The sequence below is a fragment of the Poecilia reticulata genome, chromosome 19, assembly GCF_904066995.2.
Source record: "Poecilia reticulata chromosome 19, P_reticulata-male-v2, whole genome shotgun sequence".
Lineage (NCBI taxonomy): Eukaryota > Metazoa > Chordata > Actinopteri > Cyprinodontiformes > Poeciliidae > Poecilia > Poecilia reticulata.
Genome location: NC_088848.1, coordinates 8,298,662 through 8,323,305, shown reverse-complemented (window position 1 = coordinate 8,323,305; position 24,644 = coordinate 8,298,662). Strand labels below are relative to the sequence as shown.

The 24,644-nt window shown below is 39.1% G+C and overlaps 1 protein-coding gene and 1 long non-coding RNA gene across 2 annotated transcripts; one reads left to right on the top strand and one right to left on the bottom strand.

The window, feature by feature from the left end:
• The first annotated feature begins 2,467 nt into the window (after window positions 1–2,467).
• Window positions 2,468–24,512, top strand: LOC103481470 (zinc finger CCHC domain-containing protein 24). The gene is made up of 4 exons (XM_081600660.1): window positions 2,468–2,908; window positions 4,331–4,531; window positions 23,032–23,196; window positions 23,605–24,512. The coding sequence occupies exons 1-4, from the start codon at window positions 2,708–2,710 to the stop codon at window positions 23,716–23,718; spliced, it is 681 nt and encodes a 226-aa protein (XP_081456786.1). The 5' UTR covers window positions 2,468–2,707; the 3' UTR covers window positions 23,719–24,512.
• Window positions 10,836–14,120, bottom strand: LOC145549113 (uncharacterized). Its single transcript, XR_014085075.1, has 2 exons — window positions 13,651–14,120; window positions 10,836–12,342 (listed from the first exon to the last, which is right to left on the bottom strand). It is a non-coding gene; the product is annotated as an uncharacterized LOC145549113 (long non-coding RNA).
• Window positions 24,513–24,644: the final 132 nt, after the last annotated feature.

Sequence of the window (24,644 nt, the reverse complement as noted above, 5' to 3'; positions counted from 1 at the left end):
GATGAAATGCAGCCTGTCTGGAGGATTGTGGAGCCTGGAGTGGTTTGAACTTAATAATAGATTTGTATATCTCGGAATTAATTAAAAAAAAATCTATATTAAGCAAAATTTGAATTGAATTAGATTCCCTAGCCACTTTACCTGCAGCTGTTAAATTTCTTGCAAACACAAAATAGGATCAGCCAGCCAGGATCTGGAGGAGATGAAAAGGACACCTGAACTTCAAACCAATCATCAGAATAGGAGGAGAAACAAAAATGTATTTTAACATTGAGTATTGTTGTTGGTGCCAGACAGCCTGGTAATATTTCAGAAACTGCTGATCTCCTGGAATGCAAAAATGCATTGTTGCTGTTAGAGGTCAGTATAGAATGGGCTTACTGATTCAGGATGACAGAAACACGACAGTTGCTCAGTTAAAAAAGAAAAAAAAAACACTTGTTGCATTCAAGGTATGCAGAATAGCATATCTGAATAAATGACATGTCAAACCATGAAGTAGATGGACTGCAGAGGACAGCGCTGGGTACCATTCTTGTCAGGTCAGAACTAGAAACAGAGGTTACAATGCACACAGGTTCACTAAAACTGAACAATAACAGATTGGATAAAGGCTGTCAGGTGCAGTAACTCTTGATTTTAGCTGCAACTTTCACACTGTAGGTCAGAATTTGGAGTAAACATTCTGTTAATGAGATGCATTGGTTAGCAGCATCTGGCTGCTACTTTTCTTCTTCAATGTGACATAGGTAACTACTTAATTTGACTCTCCACTACACCAATCACATTTACTTTATTTTACCCATTAAGTGTCTGATTAGAAATACAAATATTGTTTATTACAGTACAGAATTTTTACTATTTGGAGCAAAATGTTCAGTGCGTGCAGAGGAAGTGCTTTGGCTTGCCACATCACACTCAGCTGTCCGCTTTTGTTTTCACACTTGCTCTGACATTCGTGTTAAACTCAGACTGTGGAAACCTCTTTGTGGGGAGATTTCACCACATAGCTCATCGCTAAAGAGAAGAATAATGAAAAAAAAAAAAAAAATCAAGTTAACAGTAGCAGACAGTTTCCTGAAAGACTAGGAAGGTAAATGAAATCTAAGTAGTTGGTTAACAGATTTCTAAGTTTCTACATTCCAAAAGAGGCAAGTTGTCATTTTTCTAACACAAAAGGTTTTGTTTTTTTTGCTTTTTTTGTTGTTTTTTTTTAGTTCCTTCTGTGTGTCTCTGATGAGGACGAGCAGCTGTTCAACATTAAGAAAGAACTCAAGAACTCATTTTGTTTGACTTCTTTGTTTAAATTCAAAGGCTGGGACTGCTCCCATTGATTTAATACTTAACCTGACCAGAGGTGCTGAAGAGGGACCAAAGACGTACTTGATGTAGGAATAGAAATTAAATAAATTCAAAAGAATTTATGACATGAAGAATACAAATCTTGAATTAACATACTATTAACATAACCTAATAGTATCAATAAGAAAAATGAAAGAAATACAGCAATAAAATAAACTGAAAAAGAGTCAAAAGTTATACTAAAAGCAGAATAACACTCACGTTAAATTAAAATTTGGGGTGTTATGTGATCGGCCAACACAAAGTAGTGTTGAATGAATGGAAAACTACAGATTTAAAATATTTAATGTTGTGTGGTGGACCCATGTGCAGAGATATTTGCAATGTGAGCAGAGTCAAGCTTACAATGAATGACTGCTGGTGAGATCATGGAAAAACAACCAGGAATATTTATAGTTTATCAAACATTGAGGGAACACATCAAATTTGGGAAAGAAGAGACTCTGATAATGTAAGACCTAAATCAAAGTTTTTAGCCTAAATGCCAAATGCTACATGTAGTAGAAAACTAACACTGCCACTTTGAATACACCGTCTTCATGGTGAAACATGGCAGTGGCTTGATAATACTGTGGGGATGCTTATGGTAAAGCAGGAAAGCTGTCAGACATGGTGGGAAGATGAATAAAGCTAAATACAGGACAACCCTGGAAGATAACCTGTTAGAGGCTGCACAGTGTGTTTGTAAGTGTGTGAAGAGACACACATTATTAATATCATTAATATTGCTTCACAGAATGTGAGGTAACACGTTCACAGAATGTGAATTAATGACTTATTTCACTTTCTGTGGCCTGTGGCGTAAATGTTGATACAGTATAACGTCTGAACACTAGATGGCAGCAGTGTGCTAATGATAGGCTATTTGCACACAGTCCTGTGTTGTATTCTGATTTACTTTTTAATTATTCACCAGCTGTGTCAGTAAAAAAGTATCCTCAGCAAACACATGGTGGGACATTAATTTAACTTTGTATCAGTTACATATAACATTTGCTCCGCATTTAAAATTAAAATATGCTTTGACACGTAATTTAACTGTAAAATCACTAGTTTCCGATTGTCACTGGCGTCTATAGAGGTGTGGCAAGGAAACTGTGAACACACACGAGGGATATCCTATAGCTGCTGTGACGCCACCCTTGAAACCTGGCGTTCAAGCTGTGGCTCCTCCAGCCTAATACGGTGCATCCCGTTTTCTGGGGATCCTCTCATGGCTCCATACAAGTGAACCCAGAGGGATTTCACATGCAGTAATCCGGACCACAGGGATGACTGAGCGAATCCCGGCGGTTCTGTTTCAGTAAGAGACGCAGTCACGCAGCTGTCCTCCTCCAGGGACGACATGATGTCTGCAGTAGAGACCGGCTTGTACCAACCCGCTCAGCTGCTCAGCTGGGTGTACATGTCCTTGCAGGACGCCCCGGGCAGCGCTTTCGACGGCGTTAAGGTCGAGTCGGACTCCTCCACTCGGGACGGGACGGAGCGCATCGCGGCTGATCTGAGCTCCAACTATCTCAGCAACTTCTTCCATCTGAACACTGAGGTACATCATGAAGCGATCACAATGATTCACACTTTGAATGGATGTTTTACGATGTGCATAAAACTTTTTTTTTTTTTTTTTTTTTTTTTTAGCCATACAAAAAGAAAAAGACAATCTGTTTCCAGTATAGTAAATCTCACCTGCTGCAAGCCTTTCTTGGGTCGCAATGTATACTGGGAAATATTGAATATGCGTTTTGTGCCCCAAATGTCTACAGACTTCTGGTGTCAATGTGTGCAAGGTTTTTGGATCATGACCTTATCAGTCTGGAAAGGGACAGAAATGCCTTTTTAAAGGTCCCAGAACTCCATCATCCACAAATAGAGAACTGTAGCTCTACAGGACTTGGATTATACTGAATTTTTAAAGAAAACCCCCCAGCAAAGAACAGTTGGTCAACATTTAAGTGTGACTAAAAATCAAAAAGAATACATCTGTAACAGGGCAAATACACCACTGTAAAGTTGACAGCTAACATAAACCGAGTAAAGTAATAAAATCCAGGACAAGAGAATGACTGCACATTTCAAGGTCCATAATGCCTTCAGATTAAACAGACAGTATCTGCAGGCTTGTCTTCATGTTTTTCCCCATGGTGCCATAGCACCCGTCTCCTCCACAGGCACAAAGATGCTGATTATGTCCTGCCACTAGGACCAGTTGGAGTAATGCGTGACAAAGGCATTTTGTTCTTACGAGGAAATGGACACTATTGGGTCACACAGTGAACACAGCAGAGAGTACACATCTGCAGAAATTCAAAAACTGCTGGGTTTCAGCGTTGCAGGGAAAAACAGGGTAATCAATCTGGGTGACGGATGGGACAATGCATGCAAAATGCTCTTCTGCCGCAGAGTCACAACAATGGGTTTTTGTGATTGGGGATACAGGCAGTTCTTCTGTGCAGAGCTGAGATAAATAGCGCTCTAAGGCGGTGCTTCTCAACCTTCTCCAGTGAATACCAAATTTTACAAGGACCATCATCATGAAACAGCAGTACATTTCTGTTATGAAACCATCCCCACTGCAACGCTCGGTGGTGGCAGTGTCATGATGTGGTGGGCACCACTCCATGTTGTTTAAATCTCTTAACTACCATGATGACACCGGCGTCTGGGGGTGACAGTTTAGAGGTTAATTATGCATTCCCAGTGTGTTCAGAAGTATTTCTAAGTTTCAAGTGGCATGAATATAAACATTAAAAAAAAAATCATAAACCTCATCCAGAAGTGGTGAAACAGTCGCTAGTGCAATGTAATTTCATTTTGTGTTCCAATTTTATTCAGAACCTAAAATGTCCAAATTTTAATTTGGAAAACTCAACAGAAAGATCCCCTGAAGTCACAAATTCCAGTTTAAAAATTAGAGACCATAACCAGTGTTGCTATTTTCCCCCCCTCCCCGTCTTCTTTTTCCTTAAAGGCTTTGACTAAAAGTTTCTACAAAGGCTCCTCTCCATACGGATCCTTCAGCAACATCGTTGACGGTCTGAACTCTCTGGCGGACCACTTCTCAGATCTCTCCCTGTCCCCCGAGACGCACAAACCCAGCAAAAGGCCGCCGCCCAACTACTTGTGCCACCTATGCTTCAACAAAGGACACTACATCAAAGACTGCCCTCAGGTGAGGCGTGTGTGTGATTCTGCACATCAGGCAGGAGCAGATCCGCGAACAACCTAATGTGAAACAGCTTGTGCAGTTGTGTGGGCCATTTGAGCTGTTTGTCGAATACTTTAAAGCTCTTAGTAGAACATATGAAGTGATGTAACGTTAGAAAAATAGATCAAAAGGATTTGACTATGTTCATGAAAGAGTCCAAGATAAAATCCTCCTGCTTTCTTGCACGTGCAGGCCTTCACCCCAGCTTTTATTCTTCTGAATTTTAACTCTGATGTAAGAATATAATTTGTGCATTATTCTTTTCAGCGCAAAAATAGTTTCTTCAGCACATATTTGAGTTAGATAGACCAGGGCAGGCTGGTAATGAGCAGCAGATGCCAGATTGGATGTGGGAGGCAGCCTTAATGAAAGATGATAGGTTCCTCTGTAGAACTAGGCAAGACCTCTAAACATGAAAGTAATGTTACCACAGCTTTATGTGCAGCTGTGGTTCCTCATTGATCACGCTCTCAGGGAAGTCCCTGACATTTGTAAGGTGTAATGGAAACAATTAGACGGTGAATATGATTTTTGCGTACCCGTGGAGTCTTAACTTAAACAGTCTCCCAGAATGTTTACCTGCTGTAACAAAAGAATCGCCGTCTGACGTAAGTTTTTTAAGGAGTGACTGTTTTGTCTGTTTAAGTTCATGCCATGGGGTCTCAACTTGATCTATGTCTATAGACATTTCCTTTAAGACAAGGACTTGTTGGTGCGCTTCATTTCATAGTTGGGATGTGCTTGGCGTGAATATCAAAAAATGTCTGTCAGACTTTCTCCTTCTGATTTTCTGCTACGGAGCAAAATTCATGGTTCTGTAAATGGCAGCCCTCGGTGTCCTAAAACAACAAAGCTGCCACAGACCATCACACTACAACTTGCTTGACTGTTTTTTTGTTTTTTTTTTGTGGTTCCTTTTCGGAAATGCTGCTAATTTTACATGATGAAACCTAATCTTTCAAAAAGGCATTCTTTTTTGTAAGAACCAAACAAATGAGATTTTATGAGTTTTTTTCTTTTTTTTTAACTAAATTTGGAGCGGTTCAAGCCCGCTGGAGTCGCTTTTAGAGCTGCCAGCCTAGTTAACTGACTTCTTACACATCTGTTATCACCAAAAGTGCATTATTACGGAATAGTTTTCACTACTTGTTCTTTTCATTGCAGGAAACAACCACAACAAAACAACAGAAAGCACAATGGTTTTGTCTTTGGCTTTTAAGGCTGCGGTTTTGTCCTCACAGCTGAGAATAATGAGAAGTTTGGTCCACTTCCATACAGAATGCAGGTTTTGTAGGAATGTAAGGAAGGAGGAGAAACAGTTTTACAGTGAACTTATATGTTCACAACTATGAACATGTGTCAGTGTCTGTGAAAATAAGATGCTATTTTCAAAGCTGTAGTAATAAACAGTTCATTTTCACTTCTGGTGGTTTATATCTTCTTAAATTGTTCCCATACGTAAAAGAACAACAAAAAAAAGGATGTTTTTTTTATGAATAACTTTTTTGTTCATGAAAAAGATGTACAACATCTTTAGTATCTGGCACTGCGTTTGTTTTGTAGCTTTTTCTCGTAGGTATTTAAAGGTTTGATGAGGTCAGACTTGAGCCACAGATAATCCAGCAGTTAGTGAAGAATGTTTGGGCTTGTTTTGTATTCGCCACCGCTTCACATCGACTGCAATCCTTTCAGTTTCGAAAATGCACAGTAATGGTAGGGCTCTAAATAAGAGACCTAAGTTATGCTCCTTTTTTTTTTATTGGAGGCTAACCAAAAATGTTTTTGTCATCAGTGAGAGATCACAATACTTCAGCTCCATGTTGCATCCTGACATGGATGATTTGAGGTAACGGAAAGAAACATGAATTCTGAGAAAGAATCAAATCGCACCAGCAAGTCCCCCTCTGATTGGAGGGGGTGAAAAAAATGAAGGTTTGCAAGAGGCCTAGTCAAAGTTTGGAATTAATGTCAATTAATATGCCTTGGTATCATCTTTTTTTCACATGAGTGTTAAAGACTGATGGCCTCTTATTGCATTTATGCAGTCATTGCTGCCAAGGGTGGAACCCACAACTTGTTAGGTTTAAGGGTATTTGCTTCTTCACGTGGCCAGGTTGGAATGGATCATTTACTTCATCATTTGAAACCCTAATTTAGTATTTACTCAGGCTATTCTTGCCTGACATTAAAATGTGTCAGAAGACTCAAAAGGGAAGGAATACACTGTAAACAGCACTGTGAATGTTCAAAAGGCAGAATTTTATTTATGCAAAATGGCGTGTCTTGTTTGCATTAATCAGACTGACGGTCTTTGCAGCTGGAACTGATTTGTACTGGAGTTATAGCGATCAAGAACCAAAGATTGTTACTCGGATAAGAAAAGAAAGTTAGAGTACAGCTCTTACCAAGCACTAAATATCTGCTTCTTTGATGAAGCCTCAGCTGAAGCTAAAAAAAAGTCAATGTACCAGTAAATGCTTTTTGTGTTGTGTTCTCCTGCACTTAAAACCATAAGCGATGTTATAGATCAACAGCACAACACTGAAAAGCTGGGTTATTTGCTACAGGGACAGATTAAGACACTAAAAGTTGTGTTTCCTTTACTTTTGAAATGTGCAAAATCTGGAAACCATTCCTGCGATCTATGGTTGAGTTCTCCTTTAGAAAGATGACGTCAAATATTTTGTCATGTGTTTTTAATAATTCCAATCAAAGAAGATGATTGTGGCATTACAGTCACGACAGAAGGTCTCGTCAGTCGATGCCGCAACAAACCGAGGCTATAACTAATGAACAATATGCTTTTTGTCCATGTTGACTGGAATCTGAAGTATTTTGAGCTTGAAACAGCTGAAATCATTCATTGGCTGGGCGTTTGATGTCTTATTGCAATGTCAGGATGCAAAAACCTTTGTTAAAGTTTACTTTGCGATAAAAAAAAAAGTTTGTAAAGTAATGCTTATATTTTAAATGAGGTCAAACTATTATTTGAGGCAATTAGGTTTCAGTTATTCTTTGCTAGTAAAGTAGCTAGAGCCTGCTCCTGGTAAGATAATACAGAAAAGTCACAGTGCTGACAGTAAATGGGTGTATAGGGTGGGAAGAGCTTGGAATAAATAAGTGGAGCATTGTTTCTGTGGAACCAAAGGTCAGGAAGTCAGGCCGCATTGTTCGCACATCTCCGTTGGCCGGAGTCATCTCCGTCTCTCTCTGCTTCTAGCACTGAGAAGCAACCGTCAGGCATGACATTCGCAAACAACCAAAGCAGCTGCCCGGAGACCGCCAGGTCGGCCGCGTGTTTTTGGAAACACTGGGTCGTGCAGGAAGAGGGTGTATGTCTTTTTCAGCTACAGTTTAATCATGTTTGAATGGAGGGAAGAGCCTGCCTGGATAATCAGTCCGAACAGGGAAACTTCTGATAACTGCAGAAGAAATTCCTTGATTTATTTTTGGTCTTTGAAAGTGAACAGAGATATTTAAAGTCAATACTTGCTTGCTTGCTGTGTTGGCTTTTTCCCCACCTTACCATAACATCTGGTTTATTTGGTAAAACGTTCAAATTTGGAGTCATTTGCCCAGAGAGCCAAAGTGTCTTCATACCCAGACCTGCTGTGTTCCCTGCATGGCTTGTGCCAAATAGAAAAAGACATTTCTTATGGATTTCTTTCAGCAGTGGCTTTCTACTTGCCACTTGTCAATACTGGTCATATTGGGTTAAAAGATTGGAAAATACAAGTGCATGCCACACTTTCTTATTCCTAAAAATTGTAGCCTCTGTATTATCCTTCCACTTTACAATGATGGACTACTATGTGTTGCTTTATCACATAAAATCACAATAAAATAGCAAAGAAAGACAACAGTCCTGAATGGTATGTGGCTCCGGTCACATTTTTAACAAGTGATACTGGTTGATGTTGGTATTTTATATTCGTTGAATACACCTCTATTAAATATAAAATATGTGTTAGGTTGTCTTTAAACAATTAACTTCATTCTAGGTCTTTACTTCTCACAGGACGTAAATGTTTAGCTTTGCAAAGTGGAAACAGGTGGGGAAATCCTTGCTTAGCTCTGCCAAGCATTTTTCTTTTTTTTTTTTTTTCTAAAAAGTCCCCAATTATTTATTATTTATTATCCACAAAGCAATGCCAAGAATATAAATGAGTGATTGTTTTCTAACCTGCATGGGGATCTGAGAAACATGAAACACAACAGAGCTAGTTTCTATGGCAACCAGTGCAGCTGCCAACTTCGGCATCACAAAGTGATGATGATTTTTCAGCTTATCCTGTTGCGTTTTTGGTCTCGGCTCACTGGAGAATTTGTTTGTGGACATTTAAAAAAGTTAAATGGTTGAATGCACTGTATTTATCTGTGCTGACTGAACTGGGATCAGTTTGGAGTCTATATTTTGTGCAAAAAAATTGGCACACATTCTTTGAAGGATTTCAGCTGCGCTTTCTTTTTGGGACTTAAGTTTTTTCTTTTTTAGAAAACAGGAGATTTGTTGAATTCATAGGTTAGTGAGAATTTCTGCCTATTCATTTTGGAATTTCTAAAGTAAGGCTCTATCAGAGCTTTTAATATCTCCCCTCCAAGACAAATCTGTTGATGAGGAACCGAGACCAAATTGGACTTTCAAAATGTAAAAACAACTCCAACCTAAAAAAAAAAATGTCATAATAGTTTACGTGAGATCTTTCTTTTATTAAACCATAAAACATTGGAACACAATGCACAAAACAGTCACAGTAGCGAAAGGAGCATAAATAATCAGAAAAAAACTAAATCGTAGCAAATACCGTAACACTGACACAAGCAGCAAAATGTAAAAAAAATAAATAAATCATTATAATATTAACTCAAAGTAAAACATAAAAGCACAATTTATTTGTATTTTCAATCTAAACTTTGTTTTAACCAGGAGTACATTTTTGAGCAACTGCACCATATTTTCCAGCCTTGTACCTAGAAGCAGACGGGATTAGCCAGTCAGAGTTCTTCCTCTGAGTTTGCAACTTCATCTAAAATATCTGAAACACTGTCTTGCTAATGAAGGCATTTTTATTAAATGTAAACTTAATACAGCTGTCGTTGCAGGTTCATGGACGGGTGGTCAGTATTTCTAGCAGGCACCACAAAGGCGATGTCAAACAACCATGCACACACACATTTAGAAAGATCAGTTAACTTAGCAGTCATGTTAGATTTCAGTAGAATTTAATTCAATGTTAAACTGTAGTGCAACACTTATTTCTGCCGTTTTGTTTTTTTGTTGTTTTTACTCCCACTGAAAGCCCCTTTATCTGTCTTATCGGTTCCCTGTAAGCTGTCTGTTGTTGTTTTTTGCCACCAATCTGCTGAGGACAGCGAGCGAGATAGAGAAAACCCTGGAATGTGGGGCAGATAGAGACTCCCTTTGATAATCTGTGTCCGTCATCCCTCTGCGCTAATGAACTTACCCAGGGGTTTGCGTGTTTAACTGTTTAAAATGAGTTTCACAAACTGAACTACACTAAAATCTTAGATGCAACCCAAAGGTTCACAAAAAGTAGTCTCAGTGCCGTAACTACACATCAAGGTCACAACCTAAAACCCTGCACAGGACTGAGGCTTCTTAATGATATTGTTTGCATTTATGCAAATTGTATTAGTCAGACTGAGTTATTTAGAGCAAATGTTCATTTCTTAAATATTTCCTGTTCTTTTTGAAACTAAAAATAGTAATGCATGCTCCTATAGTGAAATGTTGGCTGCTGACTCCAATTCAAAGTGCATTATTTGTTTAAAAACTGCTACACGATTTCTATTTATTTTGTTTATATATGCCAATGTTGATATTACACATATTCCATGGTTTTTTTCTAGGTCGAGATATTTGTTCATGCATAGAAAGTCTACAGATTTAAATAGTTTGAATAAACTGCTTTTCCCTTTTTTATCAACTTAAAAACAAAACAAAGTTTAATCAGTATCAGTTCTACTGCTAATCTGTCACCCTTAGGCAACATATATATAAATGCAGACACATTTTGTTTCTATAGCAATTTTAGAATGGGAAAATATTAACTTTTTGTGTGTTTTTTTTTTTAAGAAACAATATCTAAAACAGTCAGTTGGTATCATATGATTTGTTGTTTCAACTTTAGTTTAATCTAATCTGTTTGATGAGTTCCTTAATGTGTATTTTTCTTTTATTTCACCATTTAGGCTTTTCCTTGTGTCACTACATTTATTCTCACAAATAGAGTGACATGAATGAACAAAGTATTTCATTCTGTTTAATACCAGGCTCAGGACTTTTTTCCCCTTATATTTTTTCTTTCTACTCACCTTGAGCCTGCCATTGCACTCCCAGGTGTTCATCATTTCCTTCTTCCCTTCCATTTGCTTCTTCCCCAGCTGCACTCACTCGTCATTAAACACCTCTGGTTTCTTGGTCACTTCTGCTCCTACATCAGCTTCCTGGTGTCATTGTTCTCCCCTGGTTCCTACTGTTGCTCTTCTTTGCACTCTCCCCATGTTCCAGGTTTTCAGTTTTTTGTAAGTTTTGCCCTTTCTCATTAAACTATTCTCAGGGGTGAAAGTACGGGGGTACGGTCGGGTACTGGGTACCCCTAAAAGATTTAGCAGGGGTACCCAGTACCTGCAAGAAGAAAGGGGAGCTGCTATCTGCTGACTGTAAAAAGTCAGTGGATTCACTGTGCAGCTGTGACTAATTAGTTTTTCAAGAACAATCTAAAACACGACTTAATCAGTTAATGAATAACTTTTTTCTCATTTCCAATTGTTTCTGAACTCTTCGTGCTTTGCTAGAGCAGGTCTGCAATACGTCGATCGTGGGAAGTTTTGAATGGATCTTGGCAGGTGACGAACGCCGCCAGAACGCTACTCCTCTAAGCCAATCAGAGGAGCACGTCTTCCTCTGATTGGCTTATCAAAACGTTCGTAACTTTACTAAAGAACAACAACAACAAAAATCAACAAAACGTGTTCAAATTAATGACCCAACAACAATAATAATCATTATAATTTCAACAAGGTGTTTCGCAATTCTGTGCGTTTCGGTTCCATTACCAAAATAACTAGCAGAGCAGAAGTTTAAAATTAACTAATCAACCACCGCTGTGTCCATAAGAGACTTATTAATGATCGCAAAATAAATATCAAGCCTGCAAACCTAATATCGTAACGGACTGAATGTTATGTTTTTAACGTAATCTCTGGTCGGCTTGCTGACCGCAGGCGGTTGCCATGGCAACGGGTGTGCTTAAATGACAGAGAGACGGAGAATAAAAAGGTCTGAGCGGTTTTGAGTTGATCACCTGTTCAGTTGTTTTATCTTTGTCATGGCGCATCACAGCCGCTGTAGTTTTTGAACTTTCAATAACGACAAACTTGGACTAATTACCTCTTTTTCTAGGTTTGAAACGCTGGCCTGTTAGCGTAGGCTTCTGTTGCCTTTGATTACTCATAAAAGACACTAGCTCGGATAAACAACAGCAGCTTCTACTGCGATAATTATGTGAAATTAAATTAATTGTCTAAAAAAATAGTTTGGGCATCTCGCTTTGAGCTCAGAGTCTGAGAGGCTTTTCCTTTATCAAACAAAGTTTTTTGGCCTCTTATTTAGTGGAAATATCAATGGTGATGAGAATTGATAAGTTTTCAACCTTTATAGCTCCACTGTTGAAAATGAGGCTCTAACATTCACAAATGACAGTGAAATAAAATCCAGTCCAACATCTGGTTTGAGGTGATTCTTCTGGAACCTGTTGGAGGAAAAATATCCCAACTTCAGAAGATGAGCTTTAACCTAACAGAGCTCTGTGGTTCCTCCTGTCAGTATGAGAGTCAGGGTGAGGAGGCGCCATGTTAGGAAGAGAAGTGGAAGCTGCAGGATCTTCAGTACAAACAGGTCATGATGCTGGGCTACTGATTATCCCTCTGTTTGGACACAGGATCAATATTAAAAGCTAAAATGAATGGTTACATGCCAGACATGGAAAACTGGGATGCACTCCATGCCATGATGTTTAGGATTTAGGTCTCATGGCATCTCAAGGTGTCAACATTGCAGCCAGTAGAGGCTGACGGAGGAAATACAGCTTTATTTTATAGCAATTCAAGAGCTACCAGTTTTTATCGCTTTGTAAAAAAAATAATCGGCACAGAAACTCCAAAGCACACAAAGAAGCAGTTTATATATATATATATATATATATATATATATATATATATATATATATATATATATATATATATATATATATATATGAGTCATCTGGGCCCTCGGGGCAGTCACCCCCAAACTGGAGCAGTGGCTAAAACAGATCCCAGGAACAACATCAGACATCTCAGTCCAGAAATGTGCACAGCCAAGATACTGGAGGAATCCTCAAGCTCCCAGGCCTCTGGTAGAGGACCCGAGCTCAGAGGATGAAAGAGAGAGAGAGACCACCCGCGGAGGGTGAGAAGGGAATTAGTTTTTTATATATATATATATATATATATATACATACTGTGTGTGTGTGTGCATGCTCTATTGGCCAATAGGAGACATAGAAGACAGCTCTCCTCATTAACATAATGATTCAGCAGAAAAAGAGCAAACGGAAAAACAGCAAGCAGAAACAGAGCGAGCAAAAAAGACAAAGCAAAATATATTTTTCTTGACAAAAACGCATGTTTAGGGGAAATAAAAAAAGAAAATATACAAATACTCATGTGTAAGGAAAAGGAAAAACTAAATATATATTTATGCTTTTATTTCTTATCAAAATATATGTTTATTTGTTTATTTATATATTAATTTTTTATTTCTTAATATGTCAGATATATTTTTATTGTTTAATCTATATATTTCTTATTATGTCATATATATATAAACGTTTAAAATTATATAATTTTATATATCTTTTATATTATTTTATTTCTATATTTTTTAATTCTTATGTCAGTTTTGGTCCTTTATATGTGTCTAGTTGTAGATATTATCTATCTATCTATCTATCTATCTATCTATCTATCACATATATACACACATATATACACACACACATATATATATACATACATACATAGAGAGAGAGACATCATCTCCCGCTGCTCTTCCACCGCCTCCTGCTGCTCCTCCGCCGCCGTCTCCAGAGTCTGCCGCTGCTCCTCCGCCTCCCTGTGCTCTGTCCTGCCTCTGCTTCCCCGTGCTCCCCCCAGCAGGAAACTGGGCCATTTGGGCTCAGTCTCCTGCCTGGGGACAGGGCCCCCTGCATCAGTGCAGCCAGCCGGACCCGCCTCCAGGGTCCACCTCTGCCTACTGGATCATTTCAGTGGAGATTTCAGAGTGTGGCAGGAAGCCGGAGTGCCCGGAGAGAAACCTGCAAACAGGAATCCTGTCAAATCTTTTTACCCAGTGTCCTCAGGTGTCTGATCATTTCTTCTCATAAATGTAAATGAAACCGTTGTTGAGCATGTCTTCACTGCAGTCGCTGTCTGCAGTGAAGACATGCTCATTGTCTGCCTTCACGGTTCGTTCTCCTTTCATTACATAACAGCAGAAGTCTGTCAGCTTAGGATCCCCACACACGACGGAGGACAGGTGGTACGTCTCCGTCCCACATTCTGCAGGGACATCGATGGTCTGAGTGACTTTTGTTTGGAACTTCCTGGTCAACCTATGCAGAAAAAACACCAGGACCTTGTTATCGGTCAGGCAGTGTTTTTTCTGCCAGGGTGACCCGCAGCCTGAACAACGGCGTTTACATGCTAAATCCAACCAGTATTCAAGAAGTGTGGATATGCTGGTCGAAAATAATACCGGTGGAAGGGCAATCAGAGCACCGTTGTTCAGGAGCCTGAGGGAAGTGGCTCCACAGTTAGAGCAAGAGTCGTTGTCGTACAATTCTCTATCTGTGTCGCCGCCAAACGAATCCAGCCAGACCAGCACAGACTCCAGCAAACTTTTGATGTCATAGTCCTTTCCCATGCCTGATGGCAGCTTCTTCTCCCTCAGCTCCATCAGAACTGGGGAAAGGTCTTTCTGACAAAAATGCTTGCCGGGCTGACGGACAGCTGAGAGGAGGAGACTCCCACAGCAGGGGATGGACGATGCCTCCAGAAAAACCCTTTCCCGAGCGAGACACCGCTTGGTGACGCTCAGGTTCAGGATGCTCTGGAACGCAGCGTTCACCCAGCTGTTCTGGAGCTCATCAGAGAACTTGAAGTTCTCCTCCGCTTGTCCTGGTCCTGCAGATATCGTCCCTACATCTAGCAGATCCGAGCCAACGCTATCTTCTGAGTTGACTTCAGGAGAACAGGAAACCTCGACACCAACAGAAATCTTTACATTTAGAGGTGGTATTTTGGACAAATGAACAACTCTGTTGTCTTCTGAAATACAAAGGTCCCTGTCCGGGGAACTTTGTATTTCAAAGGCGCCTGTGAATGTGCCCTTCAGAGGACTCTCCTGTAAGGATGGGACCAGCGAAACCAAAGCTTTGGCTGTCACTTCAGCCACAGCTTTGGCTGCGAGATCAGCCGCAGACCAATCTTCCCCAGCCGGGTTAGATTTTTCTGCGACTGCAGTCTCACCCTCATGTTGTACCATCGTTTCTGAACAAACCTCCCCAGCCGGGTCGGTTTGTCCAGAGACGGTACCATCGTCCTCTGTACTGTCTCGTTCAGAGGACGAGATGGAGTCCGAGGTCCCAACATCCAACGCCTTTTCATAACAAACCTCCCCAGCCGGGTCAGTTTGTTTTTTGGCACTGGATGGAAATTCTTTCCAAAATGGATCGTCCTCTTCATCCTGATCGTTTTCTTCTTTGCAATCCTTCCCTGGAAAGAAACGATCGCACACTTTCTTCATCCCAGTCGTCACGGCATATCCGATGCCCCAACCAACCGGGAATATCAGGGGAACAAGCGCCGTCGCAAAACTGAACATTGTTGCTCTACACAAATCTGAAACTCCAAGAAATGTCTGGATCCTGACTGATGCTTAGAGATTCCAGCATTCAAGGATCAGAACTTCTTTGATCTACTGTGATGTACATAATGTCATCTATGACCTCATCAGTGAGCTCACTAGACTTCTGGTGCAACGTCTTGCTTCTGATTGTTGCTATGGAAATGCAGTCAGCTCTGCATGACTCAAGCTGACAAATACTTAAAGAAAACGTTATACTTTTTACTTATTTAACAGGAATAGATTTGTATATGATTTAATTTTTGCTTTTGTGGTTTTCCATACCTGCTGTGGTATAAATGTTCTGAAGCCTTTTATCAACTATTATTTTTAATTACTATTAATTCATTACGATTATTCATGTATTAATCATTGCACAGTGCTAGGAACAGTCTTTGAATTATTATATTTATTTTTATTAATTTTTGCAGACAATTTAATGCTGTGACTATTTTACCAAACATAAGAACAAAAGCAGGAGAGCAATCTAGGCAAGCACTTATACATATTTTTATTGAGGTCCAGAACCTAGAAGTTGTTGGCTTGTGTCATTCAGAATCCTTGGGGATAAAAAGGCTTCATGATTGTATGTCAAAGGCAGATTTCAAGAACAACTTTGGAAAGAGTTTGGGTCAGGTGCTATTCCAGGATGTGACAACAGGGACCCTGGCCGGGTCAATCAGTGTTGCTTCCTAAGTGGACAGTTTGATTTCACAGAAGTTTGATTTACTTGGAGTTATATTGTGTTGTTTAAGTGTTCCCTTCATTTATTTTTTTTGAGCAGTATATATATCATAGTACCCCCAAGAATTTAAAACTACTTTCACCCCTGACTATTCTCCACTCTCCTGTTTGCATTTTGGTCCTGCTCCTAATGCCACACGACAGTCAGTGGCTTAAATAGAAAATAATGAAGTCAATAATAGCTTTGAGAATAAAAAATTGGGGGGATGAAATGTTGCAAATGCTTCTATGGTAGTCTTTCCCAAAAAAAATGTGTCCAAATGACACGAGGAGCCAAAGCTGCAGGGAGCCCCACAGGTTAAATGTGTTATCTTTGATTTCATTTTTGCCTGACTTTTATGGGTGAACAACAACAAAAATTAAACCGAACACATTTTCTTCACTGAACCTTCTGACCTTCTTTAAATGCTCATGTTTCCAACTCAACTCTTCTTTGTCTGCCAACCCACCTGCTCCTGCCATTCACTCTTTGTGAAACACAATGCTGGTTTACAGCTGTATATGCCATCAGCATGAAGCTTAGTCTGACTCCAGACTGAGCAGAGTGCATACTGGCAACAAAATCCTTCTCCCAGTAAAAGAACTGATGTGGGAGAAATGGACACTAAGAAGTATAATTTGTGTGACTGTGTGTATGTGGGAATCAGCTGGGTTAAAGATTAAATTTGTTTTTAAGTTGTACTAATCCTGTCAGGAATTGGAATGCGCAAGCTTAGAGAAAGATTGGGCCAAGGATGGCATTTGATACATTAATGTGTCTGTAAGAAGAACTTATGACTTTGAATTGTGTAACTAAAGTATTTAAGTCAAAGTCATTATGAAAAGAACTGGCAATATTAACCAGGATGAACAGTAGCGCAAAAGATAGCAGTATTGCCTTACTATAGTGTATTAAACTGTTAATGGTTAATAACATTAACTATAGAAAAGGTGTGAAAAGTTATTTATGGCCAGTTTGGCAAATATTTATGTTTACAGTTCTGTATGTCCAAAAACAAAAAGCCTGTTAGAAAGTGCAAATAAGTTTTCAGGTATATTTCATTTAGAAAAATAGTTGGGAGTGCTGTTAACTGTTAACAGTTATTTTGTGACAAGCTAACAATATCACAATAGGGGATTTATTTTTATTTACCCCACTCAAATAATGTACTGAAATATAATTTTAGATAAATAAAAAAATCTGAAATTATTCTTCAGCTGCAGTTAGTCACATTTATGAGGGCCAGTAGCAATTCTTCAGCCCGTGAGTCAAGTTAAAAGAAAAAAAAACCTGTCTACAATTAATCTAATATATATATATATATATATATATATATATATATATATATATATATATATTTAAAACTGACATCCATTTACTTTTTGTCAAAGCCATAGAAACTCTGTTATTTAACTTGGATTAGGAGTCAAAACAGATGGACCTGCTGTAGCTGATGTCAGTCCAGGCATTCATCTGGAGTTTTGCTTCGGTGATAGCGCTGGGTTTCTCCATCATACTGTGGGGGTCTGATACAAATTAAACTCAGAGAGAGAGAGAAAGTGAGAGAGAGAGAGAGAGAGAGAGAGAGAGAGAGAGAGAGAGAGCACTCAGGGTTTGTTAGTGTTGAGTAATTGACCGCATGGTGTCCCGTGGGTCTCTGTTAACCAGGTTGAACGCCTCATGGAAGCATGAGAGTGAATGACCTAAAGAGAAAGGTGTGTGTGTGTGTGTGTGTGTGTGTGTCGGAGGGGGGGATTTGGACTGGTCCATTGTTTGTCCTGATGATTTCCAGATGATGGTAACTACCTCCTGGGCCTCTCTCACTGGGGTGAATGGATTTTGTCCAAGTTTATCTGCTGCAGCTTTAAAATCTCTTCATATTTGCTGCTCTTAATTTAAAGCGCCAGATATGATTTGTGGTTGTTTTTTGTTTCCATTTTAGTTCATCACATAAGGTTTCAACCTTCACCCAATTGTCCAATCCATTTTCTGTTTGTGGTGAACATTGGGAGCAACTACAAGTTTGCTAGCTGTGATGGACCGAGTTAAAAACAGGAGGAGTCACAGGATATTAATTAGAAAAATAGGTTGTTTTTATTTTAACCCAAAGATTATAAAATGACAAAAAGATGAACTGAGCTCATAAAAGAGGTCAAAGAAACAAAACTGAACTCAGGCAAAAATGTAAACAAACTGGCTGCACAAACAAACATAACTGACCTCCCAAAGAAATGACACACAGGGTTTATATACTGGCTGATCAGACCAATTAAGACACAATAGGGGTAACTAAACAGAATACAAACACAAAAACTAATAACAGTACAGCTAAGTTTGACTAAAGACTCACAAAATGAAAATCAAAAATATTCAAGTTTAAATACTAATATTTAGTTAAATACAAAACTTATCTAAACAAAGAAACTACAAATTTCCTCTGCCAGCAGGAACTAGTGGTGTAGTCCAATCATCATTTAAGCCTGCTGAGCCCTGGCCCCCATCTTTTGTCTGGCCACTCCAAGGCAGGTAAGTACCGGCAAAACACAAACAAAAGGTCAGTCTCAAGCAAACAAATTAAACTTAAGTTAACATAAATACACGTTAACTAAATGTGCGCGCTAACATAAAGAACAAATGTATCCAAATCAACTAATAAATGTTTTACTGAAACTAAAGTGTTGTGTTTAAATAAAAAAAATAAATTGTGCATAAAAGAGTTACCGACTTCAGAGTGTGGCCATGGATTTGGCCATCACACTAGCCTATATCAGAAAGTCATGCCTTCCTCAGGATTAAACACTTAAAATGTCTTTTTAATCAGTAGCCAAACATTTAAGCATTTTGTTTGCTTCAGGTCCTTTAAATGATTGAGCTGCACAAGTTTTACCAGTTATTTGTGTTTAGCACAAAATAGCCAGCCTGAGTTCTTAAACTCTGAACATATTTAAAATGCATTGCAAAACTATTCATACGCATTGAACTTTTGCAAATTTTGTGACGTTAAAACCACAAACTTTATTTTATTGAATAATTGCAACAAGATTTTGGGGTATGTCTCTGCCAGCTTTTTACATTAAGTGTTGCTAAATAGGTTAAGCTCAGTTAGTTTGGCTTTAGATCATCTGTTTACTCCAATTTTTCAATTTACTCAGTTTGTGCTTTGGTTTTCATTTGTGTTTGTATTTTGATCATTTTTGGGTTGTTTATTGTTATTTGGATATTCAAATCATTCCTCAGAGCTTGCTTCTTTAATTTCTTCTGTTCCCTGTGCATTTTTGTTCATACCCTGGACTCCCTCCATTTGGGGGTTAAAGACCCCAAACATCCACGAATAGCTGAATTATTTGAGACCCTCCTCGAAAAACGCTTTTAGCTGCCCATTTGAACACCAAAACTACCTTAACATTAATACACAGTGGAAAACATTTGGCTCCTTCATAGAGGCACACATGCACGATCTTACTCGTCTCCTCTCTTAGAGGTACAACCAATCATTGCCAAAGAAAAGCGATTGGTGTTCCAGGATTGGCTGCTTTCCAAATGCCAGCTAATAATTAGGAAAGTACTATATCTTCCCAAGCTGCTTTTTTCTTTTGAATATTTTACTTATCTCTCCAAAAGGGGAAAAAAAACCATCAGCTAATAGCTGAACTTTCCACAAATAATTTGAAGTTATGTTCCAGAAGAAAAATCTGCAAATAGGTAAATTTGTCAACAGGCAGGGAATGCGTTGTAATTCCCCGTTAAACATTCTTTCCCAGCTGTTCAGCATTTTCCTGATCATACTCACCCGGTTGCCATGTTTCTAATCAAACATCCTCAGTATGTAGGCTCGTTGGTTTCTTTTTTCTCTGCTCGTTTCTTCCGCTATGCTCACATCTTCTGTTCTCCTTGTGGCAACCCTGGAAGATTCTCTGTTCTCATTAAATCCTCAAATCATTAACTTGCGCATTCGTGTTTCGAACTGCCAAGCGCTATTATAATAAAACTTTTTTTAAAGTACTAAATGTTACTTTTTAGGTGAATTTTGAAAGCAATAGTTGTCATGAGATTTACTTACAGGTATCTGAGTAAAGGGAAATGATTAAGTTTATTTTTTTAAAATAAGTTGAAACCATTTACAACCATGTGCTACTTACTGTGTGTTGATGCGTCTCAGAACATTCCAATAAAGTACATTGAAATTTGTGGTTGTAGCGAGACAAAACGTGAAAATATATATTGCCCTTTTTGTTGCAAGACTCTGTCTTGATACCTGATCCTGCTTTTATTTATATTAAACACAAAAAGCTCTACACCTTCCCTCTGCTTCCCCTGTGTTCCTTTCAGTGTCTCCATTGTGTCAGGTCAAAAGTGTGAGTTTCATTTGTTGGCTGTCAGTACGTGACATCTTTGATGGAACCTGTATAAACTCTCCGGTGTTTGATGGCTCTTGTTGCCCTGCGGGCTCCACAATTTAGGCACAGTCTGTTTGTTTTGCTCTGAAGAGTGAAAGCTGCTTCCTCCCGCAGGAAGATGATGAGCTGTCCACTGTCGCTGCAGGCGCCTGAGAAAGTGTGATCTTCTTGTCAGATGCGACCCTCCCCGAAGTGCCTCATGGCGGCCAAACGATGCAAGCGCAAGCCTGAAAAGGCTTCGCTGAGGCCCTGGCAGTCAGAGGCCTGACATGTTTTGTTAAGCAGATGCTGTCCTGGAAATGACTAAAATAATCTGTGATGTGTTGGAGGGGTGGGGAAAGGAGAGCTTTGTGCTGTGAAAAGTGTTTTGATGCAATGCAGATTCAGTCTCATGTTTTTAATTTGAAGCGTTCTTCACGAGGTTCTTTTTGTGGCTCAGTTTGGGATTTTTGTCATGTTCAAAACGTGTAGAGTTCATCTGGGTTTTATTTCCTCCCTCCTAAGATCTTTGCGTTCTGATTGGGGGACTAGGTCCAGCTGGGAGGGATGACTTAGACCCTGAGGTATTTGTCCTATGGCATAGGGGCCCCTGCTTTTGGGCCCCCCTTCTGGCTGTGGACTCTTTCACGGTCCCCTGGGACCACAGCTGGAGGCAGAAGGGTTATTTATAAAGGGGAAGCTTAAACTCTTTATTTTCCTCTGACAAATAAATTACAATATATTCTGGAAAAAAAAGAAAGTTTCCATAACTTTACATCCCTCCACACAATAAGATCTCTTTGTGTAATCTAAGGATCGCTCAGAACCATGAGGTTTAATCAGACATCAAAGCAGAGTGTGTTTCCTTTACTCCGATTGAGAAACCATAAATAATCGTCTCATTCCGGAGACAAAACTTGACTCTCTTGACCACCAACAGGGCAGCTCTGGCTTCCCATTGCAATCACACAGAACTTTGAATTGGCTCTGGTCCAAAGAAACCAAACAGGTCCTTCAGTCTGCAGAGGAAGGTGGAGATAGGCAAAAGCTAAAATGTTTGCAAAGCTGTTGAAGGTTATGTCTCTCAGCTGGGCTCCACTGAAGCTCGGTAAAGAAAGTGTCTGTCAATTGCAGTGCATGGCAAAAAGTACCGCGATGCATTTTCTTGTGATCTAGTTTGAAAAACAAAAAGTGGTGCGTGATTCTACACAATCTCCAAAGCTTTTGTCAAAGAGTGGCATACATATGTAATCCATCTCAGTTTACCCTGACTCCCATAAATGTCATTTATTTTCCCCATTTAGTCTGACAAAAAATATTATAATAATGATGTTTGTGGTTGTAAGAGAATGAGAAAAATGTTTCTGAATATTTTCATGTCCATGTTCAATTCAAATGAGTCCCAAATTAACAAATCACTTATTTTGACATGCATTAGAAGAATAAAGTACATAGATGTTAAGTACCTTGTGTTTTTTTAAATTTTTTATCTGTACTACTTTAAGAAAACAATATTTATGCAAAAGTGCTTTTTATTGTGTTGGCTGCGTACTGTTTTTCCAACTTGGCTCCTGACGAGTTCTGATATTCTGCAACAGCAGAGATACAAAGTGCTTCATTTTTGTTTAAGCTTATATTCCTTATTTATTACCGTATTTTCTGCACTATAAGGCGCACTGGATTATAAGGCGCACCTTCAATGAATGGCCTATTTTAAAACTTTTTTCATTTATAAGGCGCACAGCATTATAAGGCACATAGAATAGACGCTACAGTAGAGGCTGGAGTTACGTTATGCATCCACTAGATGGAGCTGCACTAAAGGATGAATGTCTAAAGCCACTTTGTTGACATAAACAATGTCAACAAAACAGTCCGACTCCGGTCGGCGAGGAGAGCCTTCCGCGACTGGGCAGGGGCACAGCATGTTCGTGGAGAACGTGGTGCTAAATGACCTGCAGACGACCCTATTATAGATGGTCTGTAGGTAGATAGGTCAGTCAAACTTTATTAACAAACCAGCGTTCTGACAACTATCCCAGCATGCACCGCGCGCTTCTTCTACGGGCGAAAATGAAGTCGGCGGCTGCTTACCGTAGTTGCTAGACATGTTGTGGCTAAATATTGGTCCATATATAAGGCGCACCAGATTATAAGGCACCCTGTCGGCTTTTGAGGAAATTGAAGGTTTTTAGGTGCGCCTTATAGTGCGGAAAATACGATATATGCGTTTTAGTACTATTGTATTAATAGATTAAACCATGTTTTGTTTTACTCATGTAACATATTAATCTTCTAAAACTGTTTAGTATCATGTCTGTACAATCTGAATTTTGTTTTACATATTTATCCAACAATGAGGTTCCTAGCAGCTGTTTTTCCAACTGTTTTTCAGGCTCGACCCAAAGGTGAAGGCCTGACCCCGTATCAGGGAAAGAAGAGGTGCTTCGGGGAATATAAATGCCCTAAATGCAAGAGGAAGTGGATGAGCGGCAACTCCTGGGCCAACATGGGACAGGAGTGCATCAAGTGCCACATCAACGTTTACCCTCACAAGCAGGTAAAAGTGTACGTCTGAGTGTATTAGTAGTCTTAGCCGGTTGGGTCAAATCTCTTGCCATTTGATTTTGTGATGTTAGAATTGGTGCCTTTTTCCAGCGACAAGGGCATTTAGAGGAACCAACTCACCTAACACTCATGTTGTTTTGGAAAGACAAGAAAACATTTGTGGTGATTTTCAGAAGAGTCGTTTTTCGCCTGCCACATGTCACAATCTGAGAAACAATGACGTTTTAAGTGTGATAAACACTGCTTTTAAAATAAATACTTTCCTTTCATTTTGTAATTTTCCCACTGCTATCTGTTGGTCTGTTCCATAAAATCCCAATAAAGTGCATAGGATTTGATCGAATACAACCAAAGATTTACATTTGTGAGCCCGTTTGGTGCATCGATTTCTTGCTTTCAGAGGCCTCTGGAGAAACCAGATGGGTTGGACGTGTCAGACCAGAGCAAGGAACATCCCCAGCACTTGTGTGAAAAATGCAAAGTCCTCGGCTACTACTGCCGCCGCGTGCAGTAGGACGCTCTGACTCTCCTCGCCGAGCGTAGACCCTCTCGAAACATTCACTGTTCCATATTTGACCATTTAAAACAAGTAATAATGAATCATTTCTGTACTGTAATGAATCTAACATACGTGTCATGAAATAGGTTTTCCGAAAAATTCATCTCAGTGGAATGAGATGGGTTCTTTTAGGTAACTCTCGTTATCTTCATGTGAAATCTCATCTATTACCAAAGAACTGAATTACTGTGAATTTTAAACAATATTATCTCCGTCTGTTTCTACACGACAGAATGGAGTTTCAGATCAAAAAAGTCTTATATGTGTATATTTCCAAACTAATTCACTGTAAATGTAATCATGTTTTCTGTATAAAATATGCAAGTCTTTACTAAGAAGTGTATGCAGTATTAATGTGTTTCTGATGTTATCAGTACTGGTGGGTACATCTTTTTTTTTTTTATGTTTTGCTGCGTATTACACATTTGAGATGAATATATTTGACTGTATCGTCAAGTCTTACTGTGATTGTTAGGAACACACCAGCCTGGTGTTTCAGATTGATACACTTTATTAACATAGGAAGCTATAACGGATGTATAAAAGACAGCGATAGGAATACTCACCAAAGTGCCCTTAAGGATGTAAGATGGTACTTGTTGCTTGGGACCAAAGAAGGGATAAAAACCTGAAATGCAGCAGATGTGAGGCAATAATCACTTTTTTTTTTTACTGAAATCATAAAACAAATATGTGAAGTTCAAAATAATGTGCCTTATTTGAATAACAATAAACAAATCCCTGGAGTATTTTGACATTGAAACGCTGTTTTTTTTTGTTTTGTTTTGTCTGTGGTTCAGTATATAAAATTTTTTGCATTCTTCTGTATTTCTGTGGATGCTAGAATTCATTTTCTTGGTTTTATGTGATCTTACGTCTGG

What these genes read in the sequence shown, in the direction of transcription:
- LOC103481470 (XM_081600660.1), top strand. Translation starts at nt 2,708, where the DNA reads ATGATGTCTGCAGTAGAGACCGGCTTGTACCAACCCGCTCAGCTGCTC. An exon ending in TCTTCCATCTGAACACTGAG is followed by an intron (nt 2,909 to 4,330) that starts GTACATCATGAA and finishes TTTTCCTTAAAG; the next exon opens with GCTTTGACTAAAAGTTTCTA. An exon ending in ACGTTTACCCTCACAAGCAG is followed by an intron (nt 23,197 to 23,604) that starts GTAAAAGTGTAC and finishes TCTTGCTTTCAG; the next exon opens with AGGCCTCTGGAGAAACCAGA.